This window comes from Leucoraja erinacea, chromosome 4 (assembly GCF_028641065.1).
Source record: "Leucoraja erinacea ecotype New England chromosome 4, Leri_hhj_1, whole genome shotgun sequence".
In the NCBI taxonomy this organism is placed as follows: Eukaryota; Metazoa; Chordata; class Chondrichthyes; order Rajiformes; family Rajidae; genus Leucoraja; species Leucoraja erinaceus.
The window spans coordinates 86056408-86076112 of record NC_073380.1 but is presented as its reverse complement, the minus strand read 5'-3'; the positions used below and the strand labels follow the sequence as shown (position 1 = coordinate 86076112).

At 44.7% G+C, this 19705-nt stretch overlaps 1 protein-coding gene across 2 annotated transcripts; it reads left to right on the top strand.

Moving 5' to 3' along the window:
- The first annotated feature begins 1894 nt into the window (after nt 1-1894).
- klhl38a (kelch-like family member 38a) lies at nt 1895-18178 on the top strand. 2 transcript variants are annotated; one of them, XM_055634742.1, is made up of 4 exons: nt 1895-3714; nt 8689-10045; nt 16778-16883; nt 17011-18178. In XM_055634742.1, exons 1-4 carry the CDS (start codon nt 3704-3706, stop codon nt 17298-17300), a joined length of 1764 nt encoding a protein of 587 aa, XP_055490717.1. In that variant the 5' UTR covers nt 1895-3703; the 3' UTR covers nt 17301-18178. The 2 variants fall into 2 exon arrangements, with proteins under 2 accessions (XP_055490717.1, XP_055490716.1); XM_055634741.1 differs by lacking the exon at nt 1895-3714 and having other exon boundaries at nt 8277-10045.
- Nucleotides 18179-19705: the final 1527 nt, after the last annotated feature.

The following is a 19705-nucleotide window of genomic DNA, read 5'->3' as shown; positions in this document are numbered from 1 at the left end:
TGTGAGGGCAGCACCCTAGCAGCAGAGTCACTGGAGCTGTTGGGCAATCAGCACTAACTGTTGCCACTGTGCAACCACCACTTTCCCCGGTATCTGGACCAATATTTATCTCTCAACTAACAAGCTCAAACAAACATTCAGCATGGCTTTGTGCATGGGGATCGTGTCTCATGAAGTTGATTGAGTTTTTGAAGAAGTAACCATGAAGTTTAAATAGGGCAGGGCCATAGACATGCAGCAGCCTCGCCTGCAGCTGTTCGTTCAATAGACAATAAACAATAGATGCAGGAGTAGGCCATTCGGCCCTTCGAGCCAGCACCGCCATTCAATGTGATCATGGCTGATCATCCACAATCAGTACCCCGTACCTGCCTTCTCCCCATATCCCCTGACTCCGCTATTTTTAAGAGCCCTCTCTTGAAAGCATCCAGAGAGCCTACCTCCACCGCCCTCTGAGGCAGAGAATTCCACAGACTCGCCACTCTCTGTGAGAAAAAGTGTTTCCTCGTCTCCGTTCTAAATGGCTTACTCCTTATTCTTAAACTGTGGCCCCTAGTTCTGGACTCCCCCAACATCAGGAACATATTTCCTGCCTCTAGCGTGTCCAAACCCTTAACAATCTTATATGTTTCAATGAGATATCCTCTCATCCTTCTAAACTCCAGAGTGTACAAGCCCAGCTGCTCCATTCTCTCAGCATATGACAGTCCCGCCATCCCGGGAATTCTTCACCCTTTTTTTAATTTTTAGTTTGTTTAAAAAGTTTTTTTCTGGAGGCCTTTTAGTCATTTTATGTGGGGGATGGGGGGGGGGGGGGGGGGGGGGGGGGGGGGGGGGGGGGGGGGGGAAACCGTTTTTTTCTCCAGTCCCCTACCTGGGTGAGGATGCGTTCTTCTTCCGAGCCGCATCTTCGCCCCCTCCTCGAGGCCTGCCACCTGGATTGGCGCAGCCTTTCCTGCCAGAGACCGGCCAGAGTTTCGAGCTGCAGCTTCAGCGGCGGCGCAGCACTGAGGTACCATCGCGGAGCAGGCGATGCCTTACCCGGGACGCCGTGTTGGAGCTGCTGGGACTGCCGACTTCAACATCATGGAGCTGTGGTCTGCAGAAGTACCAGCTGCGGGCGTCGCTGACTCTGAACACCTGGGATCTTTCGCTGTCTTTCGCTGAGTGTTGGAGCTCCGACCAGCGCGGCCTGTGGACTTCGGGAGCTGCGGTCTCCAGTAGCAAGCGGCCGTTTCGAAATTCCAAGCCGCTGAGAGTGTTCTTCCGATGCCGGAGTTCCATCATCCCAGCGAGAGGGCCTGAAACATCAGGCTGCCGTAGCAGCGACTGTGGAGGCCTCAATATGCCCCAACCAGGGGTGAATTTGGAGGAAGTGGACTGCACTTTGCTGCCTTCCCTCACAGTGGGAAACGTTGACCTCGCTGTGGGGGGGGGGGGGGTTTTGGTTTAATGTTGAATTCTATAATAATGTGTTTATTTTATTGGTGTGCTGCAATGGCAACTCAAATTTCACTACACCAATTGGTGTATGTGACAATAAATGTCCTTTGTCCTTTTGTGTATATGGCCTTCAGTGAGGTCCTTTGAAAAGGTTCTGCATGGTAGGCTCCTCTGGAAGATTAGATTGCAAGGGACCCAGGGAAAACTAGCTAAGTGGACAGTATAGGCTTCATGGTAGCAAACCCATGGTGGTGGAAGGTTGCTTCTCGAACTGGGGGCCTGTGACTAGCGGTGTGCCACAGGATCATTGCTGGGCCCACTGTTGTTTGTTCTTTTGTTTGCAGTTGACACTAAAATAGGTGGTTTCATAGACAGTGAAGAGGGTTATCAAGAATTACAGTGGGATCAGCTGGGCAAGCGGGCTTATGGAGTTGAATGTAGATAAGTGGAGGCATTGCATTATGGAAAGCAAACCAGGGCAGGACCTTCATGGTGAATGGTATGGCACTGGGTGGTAGAGTAGAGAGATCTAGGAATACAAAGTTCCCTGAAAGTGGCATCACAGGTAGATAAGGTGGTGAAGAAGACTTTTAGCATGCTGGCCTTCATCAGACAAGGTATCGGATATAGAAGTTGAGATGTTATCTTACAGTTGTGCAAGGCGTTAGCGAGGATGCACTTGGAGTATTATGTTTAGACATTCTGCTATAGAAAAGATTCCATTAAGCTGGAAAGAGTACAAAGATTTATGAGGATGTTGAGTTCTATCAACCCAAGGGCTAAGCAACAGGGGAAGGATGGAAAGGGTCAGCTTTTATTCCTTGGAGCACAGGACACTGAGAGGTCATCTTCTAAAGGTGTATAAAATCATGGGGAAAATAGATAGGGTAAATGCACATAGTCTTTTTGCCAGGATTGGGGAATAAAGAACTAGACAACATACAGTAGGTTTAAGGTGAGAGGGTGAAAATTTCATCAGAATATGAGGGCCAGCTTTTTCACATAGATGGTGGTGGGTAGATGGAATAAGCTTCCTGAGGAAGTTACAGGTACAAATAACAACATTTAAAATACATTTCGACAGGTACATACAGAGGAAAGATTTGGAGGGATATGGGCCAAGCACAGGCAAATGGGATTATCATAGATTGGATATCTTGGTTAGTATTTATGAATTGGATCAAAGGTCAAGACTCCCTGGCTCTGAATAATCTAGTCATTATATTGGTGTCTGCGGACCTTATGGCGTAAATTAACCGCTGTACTTCCTGCAGCCGTAGAGTCACAAGAGACTGCAGATAATGGAACCCTGAATTAAAAATAAACAGCGGGAAGAACTCAGAGAGTCAGGCAGCGTCTGTGGAGGGAAGTGGACATATGACGTTTCCGGTCAGGCAGACCACACCCACAGACATAACACACTTCAATTGGCCATAAATTGCCTTACCACAAGCTGAGATTTGAAAGGTGCCACATAAATACATTCTCTCCCCATCTATTATCAGAAGCCCCCATCTCATCAAACTGGGATCACAGTTTTTTGTTTAAACCTACCAATTTTAGCAGTTGCTGATTCTTTTACAGAAACTTTGGAAGGAATTCAGCACCTCAGGGAGATGGTATTAGAAACCCTGGCTCCAAACCGTAAGGACAGTAATCTGTGAGATCAATTTTCTTACACGCACCAATATATCAACATATGCTTCAGGAAAATGCAGACCATCCACAACAGGGTTTAGCTTTTGAGGTACGAATAGAAACACCAGTTTGGAGAAATTGACTCAGGTTTAGCACTTGGCAATCGATTCTCATCACATACGTCCCCAGTTTAAAGTGGATGGAAGTAGGCCCCTTAAACCATGCTAAAATTAAACCACCTTCTCCCCAAGGCAGGCAGGCATAAAAATGGTGCGGGTCTTATCTTAGCACCGGCACAAACAAGCAAGTGAGATGTCACATGTGGAGTGAGTTGGAAGTCCATGCTGGTCTATTAATAGTCCCAGAATGTAAGTTATGTTTTGATCGACTGCTGAAGTAAATACAAGTATCAACGCAAGGCTGTCTGCCTATTAACAAATCTGGAAATATTAATTCAGGAAAATTACACCGACACCAACCAGTGCAAGGCATTATTCATGTTCAGTTGTTCTGTATGCACCTTCAAGCACCTCTGGTACACATCAACTTCCAGAAAAGAAAAGAAGGTGTAAAGGGGAAAGTTTGACACTCAACGGCGACTGTGCTCTGGACACCATCAACCATGGAACTCAGGTAATTGAATAATCTATTTGAAATGTGTGAACACATCAAAATTCATTGCATTGCCAACATGTTTTTTTTCAAGATTGAAATCTTTTGGTCTTTGCTGCTTGCTTTGAAAAAAAAAACATATTGACTCACTCATGTTACTGGGGAATAGAATTATTTCATGCAGTCGCTAAAATTTCGTGACTAATTGTTTTTTCCACATGAGGTGTTTGTACCTGCCATCCACTCATGTAATTGGTTGTCCTGCTTTATTCAAGATCAAATTTCCTTGGGGGCTTTGGGTGTGCCTTGCAGTGTTTCAGGGAGAAATAGGGAAGGGGGCAGGGTCAAAATCTGGGGTGGGACACATTTGGGCAAACATTACTTAAACATGTTAGGGGTTCCTTTGTACATTAACCTCTTGATGGTCCATTATGGTGCAATTTTCCTTTGTTATTGATAACCTAGTGAGAGGCCTTATTGAGACTAGGTGTCTGTTTGATGTTAGTAAGTTTGGAGAAGGAAGAAGGCATGATAAACTAATATAATAATAATAATAATAAATTTTATTTATGGGCGCCTTTCAAGAGTCTCAAGGACACCTTACAAAGATTTAGCAGGTAGAGGAAAAACATGTTAGGGGAATGAAATAAATAGTAGAGACATGACTAGTACACAAAGTAAATACAGAATTCAATACAAAACACAGTATGAGGCAATTAATGCACAGATGAAAAGGGAGGGGGACGTGGGGCTAAGGAGAGGCAGAGGTGAAGAGATGGGTCTTGAGGCGGGACTGGAAGATGGTGAGGGACACGGAATTGCGGATCAGTTGGGGGAGGGAGTTCCAGAGCCTGGGAGCTGCCCTGGAGCAGGCTCTGTCCCCAAAACTGCGGAGGTTGGACTTGTGGATGGAGAGGAGACCAGCTGATGTGGATCTGAGGGACCGTGAGGGTTGGTAGGGGGAGAGGAGGTCAGTGAGATATGGGGGGGCCAGATGGTGGAGGGCTTTGTAGGTGAGGATCAGGATTTTGTAGGTGATCCGGTGGGAGATGGGAAGCCAGTGAAGTTGTTTGAGGAGTGGAGTGATGTGATGCCAAGATTTGGTGTGGGTGATGAGTCGGGCGGCTGCGTTCTGGACCAGTTGGAGTCGGTTGATGTAGGTGGAGCTGATGCCAAGGAGAAGTGAGTTGAAATAGTCCAGTCGGGATGAGATGAAGGCATGGATGAGTCTTTCAGCAGCGGGCGGTGTGAGAGAGGGTCTGAGTTTGGCGATGTTGCGGAGATGAAAGAAGGAGGTTTTAATGGCATGGCGGATGTGAGGCTCAAGGGAGAGGGTGGAATCAAAGATCACGCCAAGGTTGCGGGCCTGGGGAGACAGTGGTGCCGTCGATGGTGGGAGTGGGGTTATTGATTTTGCTGAGTGTGGCTTTGGAGCCTATGAGGAGGAATTCTATCTTATCGCTGTTGAGTTTGAGGAAATTATGTTGCATCCAGGTTTTTATAGCTGACAAACAGCTATAATATCACCTCAATGAGCCCTCATACCTGTGAGGCATTAATCCCCGAACTGTCATGTACTTACCAGGGCATGGTACTTACCACGGCATGATGGCGCAGCGGTAGAGTTGCTGCCTTACAGAGCTTACAGCACCAGGGACCCGGGTTTGATCACAACTGCAGGTGCTGTCTATATGGAGTTTGTACATTCTCCCTGTAACCGCGCGCATTTTCTCCAAGATCTTCTGTTTCCTCCCACATTCCAAGACGTACAGTGGCTTGGTATAAATGTAAAATTGTCCCTAGTGTGTGTAGGATAGTGTTAGTGCACGGGGGTTGCTGGTCAGTGTGGACTCAGTGGGTCAAAGGGACTGTTTCTGCGCTGTATCTCTAAACTAAACTAAACAATGCAAAATATATAAGCTAGACAAAAATGCTGGAGAAACTCAGCGGGTGCGGCAGCATCTATGGAGCGAAGGAAATAGGCAACGTTTTGGGCCGAAACCCGTCTGAAGAAGGTTAGCCGGGAAGTGGTGTTAGGTAAATTGAATGGATTAAAGGCCGATAAATAGGGCCAGATAGGCTGCATCCCAGAGTACTAAGGAAGTAACCCCGTGGATGCATTTTTCAAAACTCTTTAAGATCTTCTGTTTAACATCGGTAGTCCCTAAACATTAAAGAGAGCGCACATTTGGAAAGTGGTGAAATCATTGGACAAATCAAATGTAAAATTGTCCCTAGTCGTGTGTAGGATAGTGTCCTAGTGCACTTGGTGGGGTTGTACAGTTTTTGGTCAGTGTGGTACAGAGAAGGTTCACACTGTGGGTCAAAGGGACTCGGCTTTTCTGCTAGAATTTAGAAGATTGAGGGTATCTCTAGAAACTTACAAACTTCTTAAGGGTTTGGACAGGCTAGATGCAGGGAAGATTATCCCGATGTTGGGGAATGCAAAATATATAAGGTAGACAAGAATGCTGGAGAAACTCAGCGGGTGCGTCTGAAGAAGGGTTTCGGCCCGAAACGTTGCCTATTTCCTTCGCTCCATAGATGCTGCCGCACCCGCTGGTTTCTCATGCCGCACCCGCTGGTTTCTCATGCATTTTTGTCTAACTTCAAATTTCCAGCATCTGCAGTTCCTTCTTAAACAATGCAAAATATATAAATGGCTTCAATATCCATTCTCAATCAGACATTCACGTTACCAGAAAATTATTTCACCTCAATGGACAAAAAGAAAAAGAATTCAGTTCAGGAACTAGGATATATTGTATTTAACCTAATCAAATGGTTCAATATGGACCTATCAGAATGGATAATGCACAACAGGCCAATCAATTTCTTCCTGTTGTTCTTGGCACCTTTTTCCATCTTCCCTTGGGTCAACGTTAAAAAGGAGATAATTCATTTTAACTCACAGGATGGAAATATCCCTGGTGACACTAACACTTATTGCTATCTCCATTGTCTCTGTACTGGGTCTGGGGTCACATATAGGCTGGAAATTGTTAGGACAGCAGATAACCTACTCTGAAGAACATTTGGTCATTTGACAATCCAGCGCGTTCATGATTACCACTGCTGAAAATAACTTTGTTTTACTAGCTCAATAACCTTTGCCAGCTGTCAAGGTGGTATTGAACTTAATGGTCACAGACTCTATCTGCTCAACCACTAGCTACTGTGCCCCTGTTTGTAGCGTATACGTTTGCAACAAATGCTATTTATGTTTTTTTTTAAATGAATTGTTTTATGCCTGAGTTTCCTTGACATTTGGAGACCCTCCTGGTATTGACCCTCTACGCTGGCATGTGGAGCATTCAGGTTAGAGCAGGGCACTAACTTGGTTAGGCTTCACAGCATAGGATGCTAGCTTTCAGAATGAGCCCTTCAATTAATATCATTTCCCTTACTCTTTCCTCAAAGCCTTGCAAATTTTACTTCTCCGACTATCTTCAACTGTTCACAGTGAATGGCAGGGGCAAAGGAATCTAGGGATGCATGTACTGTTCCTTGATAGTAGTGCCACAGCTAGATAGGGTGGGCAAGAAGGCTTTCGGCACATTTGACCTTCATTAGTCAGAGTATTGAGTATAGAAACAAGGCAGTGCAGATGCTGGCATGTACCAAAGATAGACACAAAGTGCTAGAGTAACTCAGCGGATCAGGCAGCGTCTCTGGAGAAAAAGGATGGGTGACAATTCGGATTGGGACCCTTTTTCAGAGGGAGAGGATGGAGTTGGGGAAGGGGGGGGGGGAGTGGGGGGTGGTAGGGATAAGACCTGGAGGTGAGCATAGACCAAGACCATTCAAGGCCGGCACAAATGACCTCAGGCAGGGCGGGGTTGGAAGATGAGATCATTTGGGGCTTGTCTGGAATGGTTCTGGTTTATGCTAGCCTCCAGCTCTTAACCCTAACCCCCCCCCCCCCCCACCTCAAACTCCATACCTTCAATCTGAAAAAGGTTCCCGATCTGCAACATCACCCATCCTTTTTCTCCAGAGATGCTGCCTGACCTGCTGAGTTATTCCAGCACTTTGTGTCTATTATGGAGTATTGAAGTTGAGATGTTATTTTACAATTGCAAAAAACATCGGTGAGTTCAAATTTGGAAAGGGCGCAGAGAAGGTTTACGAGGATGTTACCAAGACTCGAGGGCCTGAGCTATAGGGAGAGGTTTAGCAAGCTAGGGCTTTATTCCTTGGAAAGCAGGAGGATAAAGGGTGATCTTATAGAGGTGTAAAATGTGATATGATTCGGGTAAATGCATGGAGTCTTTTATCCAGAGTAGAGGAATCAAGAACCAGATGACAAAGGTTTAAAGTGAAAGAGGAAAGATTTAATCGGAATCAGTGGGGCAACGTTTTCACACAGAGGATGGTGAGCAGATGGAATGAGCTGCCGGAGGAGGTTGCAGAGGCGGGTACAAAAGCAACATTTAAAGCACATTTTGATCAGTACATGAATAGGAAAGATTTAGAAGGCTATGGGGCAAACACAGGCAGGTGGGACTAGTGTAGATGAGGCATCTTGGCATCGGCAAGTTGGGTAGAGGATCCATTTCCATGCTGTATGACTATGATTCTATAACCATCTCTCCAGTTCCCTTCTATAACAAATATAGACTTCACTTCCACTCCCTTTCAAACAGTACATTCCTGACCACAATAACTCAGAACATAGCTGTTACTTTCCACAGCCAAAGTCTGCGTTTCCAGTGGACTATCTTTAAAAAAACAACCTATAAAACCCCTGACTTCTGCCAACAACTGGCGCAGTTTATAAAACAAGTGAAACTTTTGAGAATGCATTGCTATCCGTGATCAACTCCCATCCATGAACAGTTCATCGGTGTTCAATCGTAGAATGTTTATAGTTTTTTGCTTATCTAATTTTTCCTGAATCAAATGATAACAAATGCATAAAGCTTGCCGCAAGAATTTCCTCTTAAAACGATCTGGCCTTATCTTTAACATTGCAAAATCTTTCTGTTTTTACAGCATGAATAACCCTGCAGTTCCTCATGACTCATTTCAGTTCAAAGAAATGGACCTGTCTCACCAATTATTAAGGCAGCTTAATAGTCTACGGGACGAAGAGACTTTAACCGATGTTGTTCTCTGTGCTGGGAACAAAGAGTTGCCTTGTCACCGAAACGTATTGGCATCAAGTAGTCCCTATTTCAGGGCTATGTTTTGTCACAACTTCAAAGAAAGATTCCTGAAACAGGTGCGGTTGTTGGGGATCGATGGGGACATTCTGACTCTACTTGTGGATTATGTGTATACAGGTGAAATTACTATAAACATGGCAAATGTTTTCCCCTTGATGGATGCTGCTGCAATTTACCTGTACCCCAGGGTGCTTGAGGCTTGTTCCGTGTACTTGCAAAGTCAGTTAACTGCTGACAACTGCCTGGGCATGGTAAGGCTGGCGCAAATGTACGACTGCAAAAGTCTGCAGTGTGGGGCCAAAGAGGTGGCATTGGAGCACTTCCTGGAGGTGGCATCCTCTGACGAACTGAAGGAGCTCTCCTGCACCGAGATGGCGGGCTACCTCGGAGACGATAAACTCTGCGCCGAAGAAGAGCAGGTATTCGAGGCCCTGGCCACCTGGATCAGCCACGACCCAGAGGCCAGGCAGCGGTACGCGCACGAGCTCCTGGAGAAGGTGCGACTCCAGTACGTGCACCCCACCTACCTCTTCCACTTCATCGCCATCAACCCCTTTGTCCAAGCCTCATCCATGTGCAGAGGTATCCTGGAATCAGCGCTGAGGTTGCTATTTTCCTTGAGCCCCACAAGCAGCCCTAACGTCCAGCCCCTGTGGCACGTCCCACGCAGGCATTCTTCCCAGGAGTTCCTCGTCACCATTGGCGGTAGGAAGAGCAACCATCAGACCACAAGGGAGGTGTTCTTGTACAATTACACAAAACAGCAATGGCTAGCCCTCTCGAAGCTTCCCGCACATCTTTACAAAGCTTCATCTGTATGTCTACACAGGAATGTGTACCTCCTCGGGGGACTGATCAGTAACAACAAGAAGAGCATTGCAAGTGCCAGAGTTTATAGTTTCTCCTTGAAAATGAATCGCTGGCGGTCAGAGAGAGACATGCCCCTCCCCTGCTATTCCCATCAGACTCTGGCGCACATGAATTGTATTTTCTCTCTGGGAGGAATTGGGCCCAGTCAGGAGATACTGGACACCATGCACAGGTATGACAGTGTGTTTGGTACCTGGGAGAAGATGGCTCCCATGCCTGTTGCCGTGCTGCACCCGGCCACTGCTGCCGTCAACCAGCGCCTCTATGTTGTTGGCGGGGAGGACGTGGTCCAGAATGCCGCTCGCTTGATACAGGTACGGCTGTCAGAGCACACAGTGCTCGGAGAAAGGGAGGGGCCATGACACAAGTTGGTGACGCCTTGTGACATTTGACCATCCCAAGGTGTCTGGGCTCCCATCATCCTCAGCCTGAAGAAAGGTTTTGGCCTGAAACGTTGCTTACTTCCTTCGCTCCATAGATGCTGCTGCACCCGCTGAGTTTCTCCAGCATTTTTGTGTATCCTCCCTCCATAAACCTGCAGATGTCAAACACTGCAGGCTGCCCACCTCCCCAAGCTGTGCTGGCCAGTGGTGGACTGGGTCGAAAAATATTGGTTGCCAGGAGACAAAGGGGGCCCACTTCATCAGGGGCCCACTTGCCATCGGGCAAGCTGACACCCTGGCCAGTCCGCCAGTGGTGCTGCCTCTCACCATGCCACACACTATCTCACACTGGCCCCTAGCTGAAGCTGCAGTTTTAAAATTATCTTTAGTTGCGATAGAATACCCGCACCGCATCCTATATCCACGACTTGGTTGTATTTATGTATAGTATTATCAGATCTGATTGGATAACGTGCAAAATAAAGCTTTTCACTGTCCCTCAGTACACGTGACAATAATAAACTGAAACTTAAACCACCTCCGAGATCTGTACGCTCCATGAATTTTGGCTTCCTGCCATTCAATGGCAGCACCACTTGTGTCCATACCTTCAGTTGTCAAGATCTGGAATTCCCTCTTTAAACCCTTTCCACCCCTCACTCCAGCCTTAAAACACTTCAATCCAACTTTCTGCCAGGTGTTTGGTCATTTGCCTTAAATCCGTCTCACGTGACTTGGTGTTAAACTTTGTTTTCTAACGCTCCAGTTAATCGGCCTGGGGAAATTTGGCCTAAGTTAAAGACACAATATTTCTCATTGTATGTTTTTTGATTTATTGGAAGACTTTACATGCACAGAATTCTGGCAGTCTGGCATTCCTCTGCTTAATAATCCTGCTAATCAGATGTACAAAGCATAAAAATCAAAAAGTTTTTATGCACGGCTAGCTTTCGTAAAGTTGCTCACGTTGAAGTTGCTTCATCAATTCGGGATTGGGTGGGAAGGAACTGCAGATGCTGGTTTAACAAAGATAGGCACAAAAAGCTGGAGTAACTCAGCGAGTCAGACAGCCTCTGTGGAGAAAAGGAATAGGAGACGTTTTGGGTTGAGACCCTTCTTCCGGATTAATGTATGAGCACCAATAAGAATGTATATATTTATCTTTATATTTATTTAATTATTTCAAACAGAATAAAAGAATAAAATGCAAGTGTGAAACAGCATACAAAAAACAAAACAAGAATATTTATAAAGTGTCATAAACAATATCTATAAATAAATGAAATTGTATGTGTCCGAAAAGGAGCAGGAAGAAGCCAAAGCTTATTAATTCCCTCCCCTTATTCAACTGCTTATAATTATCTTATACAAATTTAGCAGCTATATGTACACCATATGTACACCAGCAGCTATATGTACACCAAATTATTTACATTTATACACTAATCAAACATTTACAAAGCCATACAAAGAAGAGAGAAAATAATTTGGAAATCTGGAAATAAGGCAAATATACCAGGATGATTTAGCCTGGATTGAAAACGAGCTTTCAGAACTGTCTAAATGGAAGTGGAAGATAACTGTAACATTAATCCCCTGCTCTCTGAGTGATTGTCGTTGATGATTTATATCTGTATGGGCTGTTTAACCAAGATGGAAACTCCATTAACGGAACATTAGTTGGTAGACTCATGAAACATGAGACAGCAGAATTAAAACAATCAATAAATAATGTGATCAAGAATAACTGAGATCGAGCATTTAAACGCTTCACCTCTCTGAGATAAATCCAGAGCAAAGTTTTTGTTCAGAGATTGTGATTAGCTGACAATTTTGTAAAATAGTTGGTGAATAATTTATCTGCTGTGGACTAAGTGACCAAAATTGCAATACTCTGCAGGGCAGACACATCACGATAGAAGCCTAAACCCCCATCAGTGCTGCTCCACACAATGTTCAAATACAGTATAACTCAGACAATTGCATCCATTCAGATACTGAGTCATATGATATGACTCACTGCACACAGAGGACATTCAGCTCATTGTGGTAATGCCAACTCTACAGAACGGGGATAGACACAAAAAAGCTGGAGTAGCTTAGCGGGACAGGCAACATCTCAGGAGAGAACGAATGGGTGACGTTTCGGGTCGAGACCCTTCGACAGAACAGGGATCTGATTAGATCTCATCTCCATAGCCCCACAGATTCCTCAGCTTCTTGTATTTATCCAGTTCTCTTTTGAAACCTCCTGTTCAATCTGCAGAACATCCCAGATCACGCACTATATAAAAAATAATTCTCCTCTTCTCATCTGTACTTTCCTATTTATTTTATTCCAGTTATTCATCCAAATGTCAAGGAAACAAATATCTATTTAATTGAATAACCCAAATAAATTTCACCTTAACCCTCTCTTGGCTGTTGTCAGGCGACTGAACAGTTCTCTCGCCAACTGAAGTGCAGTCCTGACCTACTATCTACTATCATTAGAAACCTTTAAACTATCTTTAATTGGACGTTATTGGACTTCATCTTGTACTAAATGTTATACTCTTTATCCTGTGAAGTGGGCGCCTGTGCGCATGTGCTGAGCTCTTCTAGAGTGTGCGCATGCGCAGGACATTTCTGGAGTGTGCGCATGTGCGAAGTATTTCGGGCGGAAAAGCCTGCGGAATCAGCCATGTTTGCCAGACGTTTCTGAGGTTGTGTATTGCAGAAATAAATTGCTTAAAGCTTAAATAAAGTTAAGTTAAGTACGAGTAGTGAAAGTTTCATTTATCTCATAACATCCTGTATCTGTACACAGCTTGTAACCATGTATAGTCTTTTCATGGCCAGGATAGCGTGCAACAAGAGGCTTTTCACTGTTCCATGGTACATGTGACATTAATAAACTAAACTAAGTGTCATGGTGGTACAACGGTAGAGTTGCTGTCTCACAGTACCAGAGACCCGGGTTTGATCCTGACTGTATGGAGTTTGTACCTTCTCCCCATGACCTGCGTGGGTTTTCTCCGGGTGCTCCAGTTCCCTCCCACACTCCTAAGACGTACACATTTGCAGGCTAATTGGCTTGGTAACATTAACATTGTCCCTATGTGTGTGTGTGTGTGTGTGGTGTGTGGTGTGTGTGTGTGTGTGTGTGTGTGTGTGTGTGTGTGTGTGTGTGTGTGTGTGTGTGTGTGTGTGTGTGTGTAGTGTGTGGTGTGTGTGTGTGTGTGTGTGTGTGTGTAGGATAGTGTTAGTGTGCGGGGATCGCAGGCGTGGACTCAGTGGGCCGAAGAGCCTGTTTCCACGCTGTATCTCGAAACTAAACTAAATTCAAACTAAAATAAACTAACCTAAACTCTGCTCTGACGTCAACCACTGTCTCTGCATCTTAAACAAGTCCCTCAACCTTCTGGCAAATCTCTGCAGCTCTCTCTCAAGTTTGTCACCCAGATTTGGACACAATTCTCTCCGTCAGGCTTGTCCAATGATCCAGATATCCTGTAGTACCTTTCTTATTTTTATTTATCCATATACTGGATCAGACATTAAGCAATGGCAGCATTTATTGTCCATCCCCAAGTGTTCCTCAACCCATATGACCCGACCATGTCGACGCTACCATTAATTATCAAGTTTCCCCCATCTTCCTACGGGTAACAACTGCAGCAGGAAAGAAATGGACTGTGTGCTCTCTCAGTCAATGGAAAGCACCATTATTAAGAGCACCTTTACAAAAGAACCTGGCCAAAAAAATGCAGAAAAAAACTAATTATCAAATTCCACAGGACTCAAGCCCATGTCCTTGGACTAATTGGCAAGGCCACTGAATACTCGATCAGTACCCCTGTGTATTCAACCTTGTGCCAGCATTTATGATTCAACCAGGACTCCACTTACATGCCCCATCTATCCCATCATCGCATTTTTCTTTCCCTCTCTTCGTCCAGCTTCCCCTTAAGCCCACCTCTACTACTCACCTCCAGAGATAACCATGTATAACCATATAACAATTACAGCACGGAAACAGGCCATCTTGGCCCTACAAGTCCGTGCCGAACAACTTTTTTTCCCTTAGTCCCACCTGCCCGCACTCATACCATAACCCTCCATTCCCTTCTCATCCATATGCCTATCCAATTTATTTTTAAATGATACCAACGAACCTGCCTCCACCACTTCCACTGGAAGCTCGTTCCACACCGCTACCTTTCTCTGAGTAAAGAAGTTCCCCCTCATGTTATCCCTAAGCTTCTGTCCCTTAAATCTGAAGTCATGTCCACTCACTGTTTAAAAATGTTTCTCGTCGATTCCCAAATGGATTTACCATAAGAATATCTCTTATATTTGTGACTCCATATTTTTGGGTTTCCCCTCAAGTGAACATATCAACACAGAAATCTTTCCTGAGTTGTATGCGTCAAAGGTGCTGACCCTGACCTCCGGTGCTGTCTGTGTTGAATTTACATGTTCTCTCCGGGACCTCGTGGTTTTCCTGTGAGCGCTCTGGTTTCCTCCCACGTCCCATAGACCTACTGGTAAATTGCCGCTCGTGTGGATGGGTGACTGGAAAATCAAGAGGGAATTAATGGATATGAGAGAAAAAGTTGCAGAGTTATAGGGAAATAAGAATGGGAGTGGTATTGATGGGATTGCTCAGTTTGTGAGAATCTAAGACATTTTGGAAGTACAGAACCAATGCACTATTACATAGAAACATAGAAACATAGAAAATAGGTGCAGGAGTAGGCCATTCGGCCCTTCGAGCCTGCACCGCCATTCAATATGATCATGGCTGATCATCCAACTCAGTAGCCTGTTCCTGCCTCCTCTCCATACCACCCTGATACCTTTAGCCACAAGGACCACATCTAATTCCCTCTTAAATATAGCCAATGAACTGGCCTCAACTACCTTCTGCGGCAGAGCATTCCACAGATTCACCACTCTCTGTGTGAAAAATGTTTTTCTCATCACGGTCCTAAAGGATTTCCCCCTCATCCTTAAACTGTGACCTCCTTTCAAAACTTTCAAAACTCTGGACTTCCCCAACATCAGGAACAATCTTCCTGCATCTAGCCTGTCCAACCCCTTAAGAATTTTGTGAGTTTCTATGAGATCCCCTCTCAATCTCCTAAATTCTAGAGAGTATAAACCAAGTCTATCCAGTCTTTCTTCATAGGTCCACAGTCATGAAAGTCCTGACATCCCCAGGAATCAGTCTGGTTCAGTATGGAATGGCAAACAGGAAGCAAATAGTAGCAAGAACGGGTCCTTTTCCTCAGATTAGGAGAGGCTCCAAAACTATACAATATATATTAATGATCTGGTTGAGGGAATTGAAGGCAATATCTCCAAGTTTGCGGATGACACTAAGCTGGGGGGCAGTGTTAGCTGTGAGGAGGATGCTAGGAGACTTGGATAGGCTGGGTGAGTGGGCAAATGTTTACATATAAGATAAATGTTGATTCTCATTTTTCAAGCAAGATTATTATCTACATCTCTCCAACAATCCCTTCAAATAAATAGGCTTTGGCAAAGTTGGAAAGGCAGTATGTTGGCTTTCATAGAGGATTTGAGCTGCAGGGAGCACCAGTACAGGATCTGGGGCCCACACCTTTGATTGCGTGCAGTTATGTCTCCAAATGCTGTCTGTATAGAGGGAGTTTGTACGTCTCCCTGGTGAATGCATGAACTTTCTCATAGTTGCTCTCTAGAATTTTCCTCCAATCTTATAGAAACTTACAAAATGCTTAAGGAATGGTCGGCTAGATGCAGGGACCCTGTTGGTCCAGGAAAGGGGTCACAGTTTCCACATTGTATCTCTGAAACTAAACTACAAAGTGGTGAATTCTCTCTTCCTATTTTCAATATTAATCAGACTCTTCATTCTTACTGATTTGGATGATCAGCCATGATCATATTGAATGGCGGTGCAGGCTAGGCGCAAGTACTATTTTAAAGGGCCTGTCCACTTTCACGACATAATCTTCCTGCCTAGACCTCCAACCCCTTAAGATTTTGTGAGTTTCTTGAGATCCCCCCCAATCCTCTAAATACTAGCGCAGCATGGTCATCATGAGGTCGTAGGAGGTCGTAGGGATAAGGATAAGGGGGAAATCCTTTAAAATCGAGATGAGAAGAACTTTTTTCATCACAGAGAGATGGTGAATCTCTGGAACTCTTCTGCCACAGGAGGGTAGTTGCTGAGGCCAGTTGGGTTTGATCCTGATTTAAGAGGGAGTTAGAGTTTGTGGCCCTTGTGGCTGAAAGGGATCAGTTGGGGTATGGAGAGAAGGCGAAGGTACGGGATACTGAAAGGTTGGATGATCTAAAGCCATGATCATATTTTTGAATCAGGCGGTGCAGGCTTTTCGAAGGGGTCCCACTTTCCGAATGGCCTACTCCTGCTGAGTTTGTCCTGACTCATTTCTATGGTCGTCATTCTAGGTCGTAGGTAGGCCGTGATGCCAGTCGTAAGTACTCGTGGCATCAAGTAGGTCCCGGCGTTTTTTTCTAGCCTGATGAAAAATGTCCACGAGTAAAAAAGGTCATGAATTAGGTCGTGAAAGTGGGACAGGCCCTTTAGTTACACTGGAGTTAACCCTGCTGCAGAATTCATTCAGAAGTTTTTTTGTAATATTGGTTTGTTAATCCTGTAACACGATTCAGGTTTACAACATATCACGGAACATGTGGTTCAGAATGGAGACAAGAATGGTTAAAAACATCTGCGGCCCCGCAGCTGTGGTTGGGGACAAGATTATTATTATTGGAGGTACGTGTTGCATTCATATTGAGAACTATTACTCCTCCGCTGACACCTTGACACAGAATTGCAGATTATTTTGCTTTATGCCTGGGAATGATGGCTATGGTTTAAGTCTGCTTCTTATTTTTTTTAGGATACACAAGGAGGACTATTGCCTTTGACACAAAGAGCAGCCAGTTTATAAAATGTGCCGATATGAAGGAGAGGAAGATGCACCATGGGGCCACAGTTGTAGACAATAAAGTTTACGTTACTGGAGGCCGGCATATCACTTCTGACCACATTATTGAAGACAGTGATGCCTTTGACTGCTATGACCCAGAGACAGATAGCTGGACATCTAAAGGAAGCCTCCCACACAAACTCTTTGACCATGGGTGTCTAACGCTACAAAGCATTCCTTACAAATCCTGCACAATGTAAGTGTTGTGACAGAGTGTCACAGCAAGTGGTTTGGGCAGGAGAAGACCATAAGTCCATTCCACTTGTCCATGTGTGGTATTCCTCTGTTGTGGCATGCTTGCGTTCATCGGTCGGGATATTGAGTATCAGAGTCGGGAAGACATGGTGAAGCTTTGTAAGACAGGTTTGGCTGCATTTGCAGCATCGTGTGCAGCTCTGGCTACCCCATTCTTAGACAGATGTGGAGGCTTTGGGAAGGGCACAGAATAGGTTTACCAGAATGATGCCTGGATTAGGGGGGAATTATCTACAGGGAGAAGTTGGGCAGGCTTGGATCGTTTTCTCTGCAACATCAGAGGTTGCAGGGAGACCTGAGAGAAGTATATAATATTATGAGAGGTATAGACGGGAGAGACAATCAGAACCTTTTTCCCAGGATGGAAAAATCAAACACTAGAAGGCATAGCTTTGAGATGAGAGGGGCAAAGTTCAGAGGAGATGAGTGGAGCAAGTTTTTTCACACAGAGGGTGGTGAGTATCTGGAATGTGCTGTTGGGGGTAGTGGGTTGAGGCAGATACAATACTAAACCACCAAGTCATTCTGAATCCTGGCTGGGATTCAACTCACCACCCCAAAGTCTCATTTGCTGTCACATAACCTTCTATCTGCCTCCCCATCTGATGATGCCCCCTGACTTCACCCTGCCTCGTTGTGCTTCAGAGCCAGGCATGGCTGCTGCTGCTGTTCATCCACAGGGCTGGATTAACCATTAGGCAAAATAAGCACGTGCTTAGGGCATCAAGGGAAGGGGGGGTGGGGGCATCACAGAAATGGTAAATGGTTTACGGCACAGAATAAATCACTTGCTAAAATAATATTCGAAGTGGTTTATATAATCGGAAATATAAGTGTTCACGGTGTCATAGTGACGTCATATAAAATTGACCAATCATAAACAAGATGGGCGGAGTTTATAATTTATTCACGTGTTGCTGGGTATTATTTACCAGTCAGTTTTATGCGTTGGTGAGTGGCGTTTGCGTGTGGTGTTTATTTCACGGCAAATTTACAGTGATAACGCACAACAATTTATAGAGTGAAAATGTAGGAGAAAACTTTCCAAATATAAATAAAGTGGACATTTTATGACTCTTTTAAAAAAAATTGTATTTTAATGTTGCTTTTTTACCTGCATTTTTTTTTAAACTATTCGTACTGTTTTTATCAGGAACTGGATTGTTTTTATTTTATGTGTGAAATGTTTAAGTTTTTATGTGCGATGCTCTGAGAAACGTCTTCTCATTTTGCACTGTACAATTTGTTGCTTTGCATGATGACAATAAAGAATGATGATGATGAAGTGGAAGTATACAAAAATAAACATTATTTTCCATCTTACTGTTAGTTTTGTTTCATTTTGAAAAATAAAAAATTATTTTATGGTTTATTATTGTTTATATTTTGAATTACATATATATGGGGGCACCAAAATTGTTTAAGTGCTTAGAGCCTCTATGGGTCTTAATCCTGCCCTGTTCATCCATGAACAGTCACCCCCTCCCCACAGTACCCAAAGTGTACATCTGTTTTTTTTTGGGGGGGGGGGGAATTGCCACAGGGGATTCCTGCACGATCTACCTACTAACTTTACTCTATCTAAGGTGTAACTACCTCACTGTAACCCCTATCTATGAAGCCCTCAGTCCCATAGATCATGAGATTCTGATCCTGAGGTCATCCAGCTGCAGCTCTAGTTCCCTCATGCAGTCAATCAGGAGAGACAGTTGGATGCGTTTCCCACACGGGTCGTCCTCAGTGGACACTGGAAGTTTCCCTGACCTCCCACATCCAGCAGGAGGTTCATACCACCCTACAGAAGAGCTACAACAACAAAAACGTACCTTATCTTACCTTCTATCTCCACTCAGCCTCTTTGTTGAAGTCTCTCGAGTCTTCAGACCGAAGAAGGGTCTCGACCCGAAACATCACCCATTCCTTCTCCCCAGAGATGCTGACTGGCCCGCTGAGTTAAGGGCCTGTCCCACTTAGGAGACCTAAACGGCAACCTCTGGTGACCTTGCCGCCACCCAAAAAAAAAAATCAAGGTCGAGGTGACCTGCAACCTCCTACCACCTCCCACGCATATGTTGAAAACCTTCCTCGACTATGAAGAAAACCTCCTTCGACCTCCCTTGACCAGCTTCGACTAGCGTCGCAAACGGCTTTGATTAGACCTGCGACTAAAAAATAATCGATTTTTAAAACGACAACCTATTTTTAGTCGAGGCCGGTTTTAATCACGATGAAAAAATAGCAGCAACCTAGATGAAGCCTCCACCACGCAGAAACCACTTTTGACCATTAGGGAGAGTGACCAAAACCGCCTGTGACCTCATGGAAACCTTGGGTGGCGGGCAAGGTCACC